Source organism: Prionailurus viverrinus, chromosome B1 (genome assembly GCF_022837055.1).
Source record: "Prionailurus viverrinus isolate Anna chromosome B1, UM_Priviv_1.0, whole genome shotgun sequence".
In the NCBI taxonomy this organism is placed as follows: Eukaryota; Metazoa; Chordata; class Mammalia; order Carnivora; family Felidae; genus Prionailurus; species Prionailurus viverrinus.
The window spans coordinates 143116046-143126664 of NC_062564.1; the positions used below are offsets into that span (position 1 = coordinate 143116046).

At 38.7% G+C, this 10619-nt stretch overlaps 1 protein-coding gene across 2 annotated transcripts; it reads right to left on the bottom strand.

The window, feature by feature from the left end:
- Window positions 1–289: 289 nt before the first annotated feature.
- Window positions 290–6609, bottom strand: CXCL13 (C-X-C motif chemokine ligand 13). 2 transcript variants are annotated; one of them, XM_047856381.1, is made up of 4 exons: window positions 6500–6609; window positions 4537–4669; window positions 1645–1725; window positions 290–1124 (listed from the first exon to the last, which is right to left on the bottom strand). In XM_047856381.1, exons 1-4 carry the CDS (start codon window positions 6561–6563, stop codon window positions 1100–1102), a joined length of 303 nt encoding a protein of 100 aa, XP_047712337.1. In that variant the 5' UTR covers window positions 6564–6609; the 3' UTR covers window positions 290–1099. The 2 variants fall into 2 exon arrangements, with proteins under 2 accessions (XP_047712337.1, XP_047712338.1); XM_047856382.1 differs by lacking the exon at window positions 290–1124 and having other exon boundaries at window positions 1641–1725.
- Between the last annotated feature and the right edge of the window lie 4010 nt (window positions 6610–10619).

The window sequence follows — 10619 nt, forward strand, 5'->3', positions numbered from 1 at the left end:
AAGTGAAAATAGGTTTTGGTAAGAATTTGGAAATCTCTAGAGGAAATAATGATGAGTATATCAAGGAAAAGAAGCTCTCATAGTCAAGCATTTTCCCCCTGTGTTAATATCAGGAATAACTTCACTCACCCATTGCCACATAATTTAAAACAACTGTAAAAGGCAAGCATCATGCAAGCAAAAATTAACATGATGAAGTCCTACTTTTCATTGTGATGAGTCAGAGTGTCTAAATTTGAGCAAATGCTCTATTAAGAATGAGTTCCTCATAATTAAGTAAAACGTTTACTTGAGTTTATTGAATAGCATTAGATCAACAGGAAGCATTAAAGAATCAGGTACCAGAAACCAAGGGGAAAAAAAAGTCTGTGCAAAAGATATGAGTAAGAAAAGTTCATCAAAGCAAATGTATAAAAGAAGACATCTGAATATCAGTTTTTAAATGCTTTTCCTGAATATTCTACGAATTTAAGTCTGGAGATTGTTGAATGTTTTTAGTTTTTGTCCAGGACAGTAAATCTCGTAAAAGAACTCTTTCGAAAGAAAAGGACTCCATTTTTTTCAATAGTGAGCTTTTAAATGGAAGATAGCTACTATGAGAGCCCTCTGTCTCTTATGAAATTCCCTGGGTTTCCCAGGCAGGTTTCAGTCCCTTATGGAATCCTGCTTTTCTTATGGTGTGAAATGATTGAAATGAATTCCATCATTTCCTTCTTAACTCAAGCCACATGTTCAGATTTGAGGTTTAAATTCTTGTTCCCCTAGTTTCTAGGAAAATTTAGTGTAAACCAGAGGTATACTATTCAAAGAAACCGGTGTGATTTATTACTAAGTATCCTCAAGGAAACTTTCTTTCTGATTGATAAAAATGCAAAGTCCAAGTGTATAAGGGTACTATAATTTTTAAAAAGCTCAAGTTGGCCGCATCAGCTTCTGTAAGCTTATTTAACATATATTTTCATGCTTGCTTATATGGGGAAGTTCTTTTTCTTGGAAAGACTCAGCCAAATACAAAACTAAAACCCAGAGCAGGAGGAGGGGCATAGGCAGGTGTCCTTAGAAGGGATATTGGCATCAGTTGACTCTTAAACGCTGGAGCTCATGGAGTTGAAACAGCACTTTTTCTGTGAAATAAAAACAAAAACAAGAGAGTCATATTCACAGAGAGACTTAGTAAAAACTGGTTTTCCTTAAAGATATCAAACAAGGACTGTTGTGCATATTGACTTTCCATTTAGTTTATTGAGCTACTGAAATGAGTCACCCTTACTCATTTGAAAAGTAATAATAGTGAAGAATGGATATTTGTCTTGGGAATTTCTCATAAATTTAAAATGGTCCCCATTTAGGGGCTTCTAGGTGGCTCAGTCGGTTAAGCATCTGACTTCGGCTCAGGTTATGATCTCATGGTTCGTGGGTTTGAGCCATGCACCGACCGGGCTGTCTGCTGTCAGTGCAGAACCCACTTCAGATCCTCCCTCTCTCTATGCCCCTGCCCCAGTCGTGCACTCTGTCTCTCTCTCAAAAATAAATAAACATTAAAAACAAATAAATAATTAAAATGGTCCCCATTTTGACTACCCATGAAAGGGAAGCCCTTCAGTACAAATTGGAATCTGAAAACCCTTGGGATGTCTGACTTACCTCTGTAACATTTTTATTAATTTTAGTATCCATTTAGCTTGAGGGTTCAAGCATACAACTGACTTATTCTTCTTCCAAACTCTGAGGGGAAAGAAAAATAATAAAAATAAGGCAGTGTTACATTTTAGTCAATCCGGCCCTTAAGGAGAGTGGAGTAGAAAAATATTCCCGGATGAAGTGAAATTGGAGGTGGGCAGTTTGGGATCTGTGTGTGAGCCAGTGGAGCTGAAGATGAGGTTAACAGAATCTTACGTGTCAGGGGTTAATGCTTTGCTGACAATCTTTACATGAATTGGAGGTGGACCAAATAGCTGACTCTAAGATTGGCTCACTTCTAAATCTATATCACATTATCTTTATGTCCCATAAAATAGATGGTTGTCTGTTGAGCTTGGGAGAACAAAATAAACGATAGGAAACACTCTCTTGAGAAAATTTTATTTGAAAAGCAGATCCAATGACATTTAATGTGGGAGAGGTTACAGAGCTGATCGCTCCGAGTGCCCCTGGCATTTTGTTGAACCTCTAGTTAGTGAGGCTTTCACTGCTCTGAGAGATTCGATAACAACAAAAGCAGCAACAATAATAGCTAATATTGATCAAGCACTTACAATGCGCCAATCACTATCCTCAGCAGGTAACATGGATTATGTCAATCTCACACAAGTCCTTTGCTAGAGAACTATTATTTCCTTACATTTAGATGAGGAACCTGAGGTTTAGAGAGTTTAAATAACTTGCCCAAGATGGCACGACAAATGCAAGAGCAGGGCAGCATTCGAATGAAGGTTATCTGCCTCCAGAACCCACACTTTTAGCCACCACTCTACATGGGCAGGATCTGAATAGTTATCAATAAGTGCCAGACACAGTGCTGAATGTTTTACCTGCAGTGAAAGATGTGAGGTCTCCTAGGTGATAGTGACCAGGGACACTCAACCCTCTATCGGGGTGACCTCTGAGCAAAACGATTTCTTCACCTTCACCTTAGCAAGAAGGATCTGTCCATCTAGCTTTGAAACTCCACCCTTGTAAATGAATCTTAGAGAGGTCAGAGGTCACAGCATTTTGGGGTTCTTGGGCAGAGTCTTCCAATTTGGTTTTTGAGTTCATGAGGGAAAATAGATTTCTGACCATCTGGACTCACAGCATTTTTACCCTGATTGCTATGTATTTCTTGTAATTTCCAGCTTTTGTTTCTATATCTGGTTAAAATTCAGAAATACAGAATTTGGTGACAAGATATAAAATCAAATTTTTGCCCCTTCAAAATGATTATTGTTAACGAAGAGAAAGTTGGGGTGCATTGCTTCCTCAGGTTGAGAGGTAAGAGACTTGACTCATGACAGAGGAAATGTAATAAAAGAGAGAGAGAGAGAGAGAGAGAGAGAGAGAGAGAGAGAGAGAGAGAGAGAATCTCAGGTTTCTATGCAGCCAGAGGAACTGCTCTCAAGGTCATGGCTGGACTTCACATCTCTGAGTTTGAGGCCAATAATTGTGGGTTAGTTAGAACCTTCATCAGTGAAGACATTAGGAAAAGTATAATGCCTTTTTAATGAAAAATTTTTGCACACATTTTTGATATCCCATATTTCTTTTTTACAAGTTGAACACAACTAGTGCGACACCCAAAGCACATATCAAAATGGGACAAACAAAAAGTGGCTGATTACAAACATATCAAATGTCTAAAGAAGTACAGGGGCAGAGCTGCTAGTGAGAGTAAAGTCAGGAAATGTGGAGAAAGATGCTGTGCCTAATATGTCCACGAGCTGTGGATGCTTGGCTCATAAAGATAGATCTAGGAAGGAGAAATCAAAGTTCCAAGTAGTGATACACAAAAGATCTATAGGATTATTTAAAAAATGCAGTGTAACAATCCAACATTGCTTGTACCTGTGCTCTATGCCAGGTAAGGGATAAAGCATTGGGAGTAGAGAAACAAATAAATCTGATCCCTGTCTATAAGGAACTTATTTCTGGTGAGAGAGAGAATGGAAGAGAGAAAGAGAGCCACAAACCTGATTGCTTCAACACAGTGATGCTATAATAATCACAGCTAACATTTACTGAACATTTGTTACGTTTACTGTTGTGCCAGGCACTATACTAGGGGCTTTGCATGCAATGTGTAAATTCTCATTTGATGTGCCATGGAAAATGTTATGATAGAAGTATCAACAGATTTCTCTGAAAGTACTGAAAAGGGTCACAGAAACAAGAGATCATGCTATTTCAGTTAAAGAAAATACCTATTAAACTTCTTGCAGCCACAGCTGACTCCATAGCCTAACTCTTCAATCAGAGTAATGGTATCAACGTTGGTAGATCTTAAAGCTAAGGGACTGTCCCATAAAATAGATGTTCAGACCAAGGACTGTAGTGGGTACTTATTTTCTTGCTCTTTAACTTCTGGGGAACAAAGTGTCTGCTTCTGCTGGTGATTTGAATTTGGTAGGAGAGAAGAGGCTTGGAGGGGGAACACCTCAGTGGAGTCCTGGTTCTGTCCCTTTCTAAGGGTTTGCCTCAGGGCAGTTGGTTAACCTCCCTAAGCCTCAGTTTCTGCACCTGCAGAGCAATGATAACACTAGACGTAACTTAATGTCTGTTAAAGGAATATGATGAATGAATGTGAATAAAGCACTTATTAACTCAGGGCCGCTGCAAAGTAGGTACTTAACAAATATTATTGAGTCCCATTATTAGCTTGAGAGTTGTTAGCAACTCTCAAAATCAATCCCTTTGAGATTCTTGAATAAGAATACTATGCTGTACATATGAAATTAATGCAACATTGTATGTCAACAATACTAAAAAAATACTATATGGCAACATTTGATCTGATTTTCATTGGGAGAAAAGAATCACATACATTTTTCTCCTGCAACTTACATGATTTCTTTGTTTGGGCACCCATTCCCAGGAGGCAAGACCTGAAGCTTTTCAATGAGTTGGATGGGGATAAAGGCTGAGGTCTCTTGGACGCATTTACACTTTAAGTTTGTGTTAAAGGCCTCCAGAACACCTGTAAACACAATCAGTTATTTTAATCCCTTTGACATATAATTCATAACTTGAATTTAATTACTAATCTTTCATACGGTGCATTTGAAGATTTAAAAATTTCAAGTTGGCGCTTTCACCCAGATGCTTTTAGTTTGTGTATTTCTGCTTGTCTTGGCTTATTTTCGAACATTTTCTACCAAAACCTTAAAAATAAAATTAGCTTTCTAAAAGTACGACACCTATTGAAATTTGTGATAGCATTATATTGGTGCTCAGGTGATTGTATAATAAAATTTGAGAACCACTGCTCTGGGGACTTAAAACTCACTTATAATTCATACAGTGTAAAATCAACTGATTTGATCTTCCCTCCAAACGCATAAAAACCAAAGACATGAATCCCTTACAGTGTCCCCAGAGTAGTAATAAGCTGTTCTCATCATGCTCACCACCCCCTTCCTTGTCTCTCCAAGGAAACACCACGGGAGATATATATACATACATATATATATATCTACATATATATATATATATACACATATATACATACATACATATATGTGTATATATATGTATGTATATATATGTATGTATTTTAATACGATATATATATACACACATATATACATATATATGTATATATATACACATATATACATACATACATATATGTATATATATATGTATGTATATATATATGTATGTATTTTAATACGAGATATATATATATATATATATATGTATTTTAATACGCTGGTCCTTCATCTCGGTTGCAAATTATTACCAACGAAAGCTGATAATAAAAATTCAAGACTATTTTTATTCAATAACAGAAGTCATTAGTACTAGATACTTTTATAAGTTACTCTATCTCATGTATTTTAATGAAGTCTACCCTCTTAAGCCCAGTGTCTAACACAATGCTTGACACATATTTGCAAATAAAAGGGCCCTGGTTCTCAAGGCATTTACAATTTGGTGGACGAAACAAATGAACAAAAACTAAAATGTCACAGAATGTTGTATTTCACACCCGGGATCCAAACTACATGATGGGAACAGAGGACTTTGCCAGGGCAATGGGACAGCTTTATGGAGGAGGTGAGAGATGAAGTTCTTGAAGAATAAAAATAGCACGTGAAGCAAAATAATTGAAAAACAATGCCTTACGCTTTAAGAGCAAAAATTTGTTTTTTATACCTGAGCAGACTATATCATTCAGACTATATCATATAAATCCAAGGCACATGCCTTGGATTTCCTCAGCTGTATAAAAACTTACAACTTCAACTAGATGTTTATCTATTTATACAATCGTCACCCCATTTAGACTTGGAAGTCTATGTCTTTGCAGAAAGCATGTACTTAAGTACCCATGTTGTGCTTACAGTAGCTCACGTCAGAGCTAGCCAAATAGAATTGCACCAAACGTTCTCTGCAGGAGACCAACCTGTTGAGGTCAATTATCTTTAAACCCTATAAAGGGTTTAGTCGGAAGGGGTAGCACTGAAAGGCAGAGCCAAGAAGATATATACATGGAAAGAATTAGTTATAGCAGAGCTGAATCTGAAAAAGACCAGGAATAGACAAACCAACGATAAGTCACACGGACGCTGAACTTCAGTATCTCTATCTATGGATAATTATCTTAACAACATAAGTGTCTCTAACCTCTAAGAGTTAAATCTCTAAGCATATTACTTTTAGAAACCTAGGAGTACTTAGGTAATCTCCCCCTTCCCATTTCAGTCATATTGCTCCCCATTTTTTAATTAAAAAAAAAAAGGAAAGAAATGCTGAAGACTATTTCTGCTCAAAGCACAATGAGAAGATAAGTGAAAGTTCTCACCATGGACTGGAGTGATGCTGTAGACCAACAGCATGAGAAGCAGAAATCCCAGGGAGAACCTCATTCTGCCTCAAGGTGGAGTTCAGACTTCAGCTCTGAGTCTAAACTGTGGGTTCTGAGGACAGAGATTCCTATTTATTTATACCAGTGAGGGCCCTCCCACTGCCTGTGTCTCCAATAGGTCAGCTGTGTCATCAGTTTTAAAAGTCCCCAAATATTGCTGAGCTTGCTTTTTTTTTGAACTCCCCTTGCAAATTTTATGAATTGGCTTCAAAGCACTTTAAGTATAATGAAATATGTCTTACAAATATAGATTATAAATGGCAGGGATGCTGCAGAAATTTGGGGGTGGGGAGAGAGGGAAAAGACATCAGACTGGAGGTTCTACAGGTCACTGTGATTGTGGCTTTGATTGCTTCTCTCAGTGAAGGGTCAGCAGGCTTCCTCAATGACATTTGTTTTGTTAATTTTTACTTTTTTAAATGTTTATTTATTTTTGAAAGAGAGAGAGAGGGAGAGAGGAAGTGGGGGAGGGGCAGGGAGAGAGGGAGACACAGAATCCAAAGCAGGCTCCAGGCACTGAGCTGTCAGCACAGAGCCCAAGGCAGGGCTTGAACCCACGAAACACGAGATCATGACCTGAGCCAAAGTCAGACACTTGTCCGACTGAGCCACCCAGGCGCCCCTCTCAATGGCATTTGAAAGCATGTGCCAGGAAATCAGGGAACTCTGTGGAGCACATCCTTGGGCCGTTGGCCCCTGTAAGAAAGTCTAACCTTTGGCAGATGCTTAGTAAATATTTGCACACCTAATGAATGTCTCCTTACATACAGATTTCTATGCTGACTAGGTTACTGTATTCCTGCCAGACTTTCCCACCTTTTATTTTATCATCTGAAATATATAATTACTTATGTAATTTGGTCATTGTGGAAATGCTGGAAGGGGGCAAGTATGTGTCTCCTCATTGGTGTGCCCGTGTCTCGATGAAGGGAGGGAGGCAACAACTTTGAGGAAGAGAATCTTTCAGTCTCAAGTATGCAGGTTATTGAGCTTTAGAACCAGGTGTCAGTGGAGGGTGTCATTAAAATTTTATCTGATACTGAACTCAGTATTACAGTATGTTTCACAAAACATATGCACAGTTCGTTTTTGATCCTGCCAAATGAGCCCATGTGGACAAATGAGCTTATAGCCTTAACTCACTTGCTAGGAGTTCTTTGACTAAATAAAAGAAATAAAAGCATGTGGACAATAGGTGGTCTGGCATAGAGTACCACTGGGCTGTCCTGGGAGTATACAAGTGTGGATGTATGAAACCAGACTCATCAAACCACTGAAAACTCAGTTATGGTCTTCCTGGTGTGGTTTCCTAAACAATTTGGTTTTTGTACTCACTTAGCATTGGGGATGTTTAGCATCTTAGATGTTCCATGATGTATGGGGTGGGGGTTGTGGTAATGTCACACGACCTTACAACAAGTGGTTTTCCTCTTGGCCTGAATGACTGCAGTGACTACTGAAAACTCATCAGTGTTGAGGCAGCCTATCCCCTTGTTTGTGCAGTTTTAGTTGTTAGAAAGTTCTTCCCTATGTATATGTGAAAGCTGCTTCCTTAGTAGTTCAGTCAGTTTCTCCTAATCCAATACTTCATCACTATATGAAAACAATTCTAAATGCCCTTTTATATGATAACATTCCAAATATTTGAAGACACAGTGTGTGTCCCTCAGGAAGCACAGTTGGGTCCCTCAGGAAGCAGACAATGAGATGGATGTTGGAGTGAAAGAAGTTTCTTTTCTGTTGTTTTCAGGATGACTCCTATAGTAGGTAAAAGGGCAGGGAGCAGGAGTGGGCAGAGAGAGCCTCAGACTGCAGTGCTGATCTGACAAAGTCTGTGACAACTTCATGGAGATACCCTGAGAAAAGACTATCTATTAGAGGAGCCCATAATGCAGAAATATCCAGGTCCTGCAACCCCTGCCATACTCAGTCACTGGGGCTTCTCAGAAACAGTATGGTCTCTGGTAGAAGGCACAAGGAGATCCCGGAGATATTAACAGCTGGAGGCTGTCAGCTGACTGTACTTTTCACAGCCGGCCAGCAAGTTATTTCTTTAAGGGACATCTGAGTACTGAACTTCCATAGCTGTCACATAGGGCTATTAAATAGAGGTTAAGAGCACAAGCTATGGAATCACCCGGTCAATGACTTTGGACAGGTCACTTAATTTATCTCTGCCTTATATTTAGTAGCTTTCACATGGGGATAATACTAATTTTAAAGGATTTTTTTGGAGAATGAAATCATTCAGTACATGTGGAGTTCTTGGTAGAGCGCCTGACACATATAATATATTCAATAGATAGCCTGTCTGTCTGTTCATCCGTCTATCCATTCATCCGTCCATCCACCCATTAACGGGTCTTAAGTAACTTCTGCTCTAAAACCCGCAAAGACACACTTCGAAGGCAAATATCTCTAGGTCCTTTAACTTATAACACAGTTTGAAATTCTCTCAACTTCTTTCCACCACTTATCTTCAAAAAGAGAAAGGTTATCTTTTTGAAATCTGTTGGGTCTTTTTCATTGTTTCTCCTAAATCATGACTGCTCTTCCTTTTGCCTTCCCATACTTTCACTGAGTCACACACACACACACACACACACACACACACACCCGTGTACACACATATCTGAACGCCATAGTACCCCAAGTATGGCTTGGCCAGTGCAAACTAGAGGAGGCCCATTACCTCCTTTGTCCTAGGCACTGTTCTATTAACGCCTTCCTAGACTGAATAACATTATTCTGGTCACTTATACTGAGTACACAGGCAATAAATTTTTTTTTCTTTTGAAAATGGCCAATTTCTATGTCTCACTCATTTCACTCTTGTGCCATTTGATCTTGGGAACTAAGTGTAGCAGTTTTACACTTGCCTCTGTTGTATGTACTGTATATCTCCTTGTTAGAGCAAAAATGAGTGATGCTGACAATAACAGGAAGAATATAGGGACAAAAGTACCTAAAAGAGGACTCTGAATAAACCCAGGAAATTCCACAATTGTTAAAATAGGACCACTGGGTCAGGGAGCTAAATCCAGAGCAAATCTAAAGTTTGATTTTGGTCTTTTTAATGCCCAGAGTTCTGGATTTAGCATATACTGACAATAGGAGCCTTATGCCTGCTTCCCCCAAGATAGGATTGGCGGTTGGGCAGCTCTCGGGTAGCCCAATTGTTCTAGAAGTTTCCAGAATGAGTCTCCATGATCTCATTTATGGTAGGGGTATAAATTTCAAAGACTTTGAATCCAAGAAGAAAAGTTTGAACCAATGGATTTAGGGCCCAAATGGATTTTATTTTTAAAATAGCTTTTATGGATACCTTTGTTTAAAAATATAAAAATACATAACTTGATTTATACCCTGATTTTTATGATTGGATACATAAAAACAGGAAAAATGAGAAAATTATGGGGAAGGTTTTCCTCCCTGACTTCGGAAATAAGCCAGATTTTCTCCTCAGACCCAAGAAAAACTGAGGAGTTTTGAGCACCTTAATACTCATGGTCCATGGACCAGCACCATCAGCTTCATCTGAGAAGTTGTTAAAAATGCAAAATCTCAGGTCCTGCACTTTAACAAGATTTCTAGGTGATTTGAATGCACCTTAAAGTCTGAGAAGCACCTGTAGCAGAGCATGAGCCACACACACATTCAAATCGTCTTCAGAGACATGCTTGCCCAAGTAATCTCCTCAGGGTATGATGTACAGATATCCCTGAGTGAGAACATCCAGGACAAACGTGTCCACTGAGAGCTAAGTGCAGAGCAGTGATATCAACAAGAAAGACACTCCTTCCCAAGACATGAAGAAATGAAATGTCACTAAAATAGAGAGGTGGCAAAACTGGCCAAAGTATCTACCAATCTAGCAGGCCAGTAGTCATTGAACAGGGGAGCTCTGGTAGAGTTAAAAATTCTTACAATGTTTAGTAGTTTGTAACAAAACAGGAGGTAAGACAAAGGTCACTCGGACCAAACTGAGAACATTTTCTTTCATGCATTTAAAAAGCAACCCAAGTAGAAAATAGAAACTTACTCCGTTCTGTTAAGT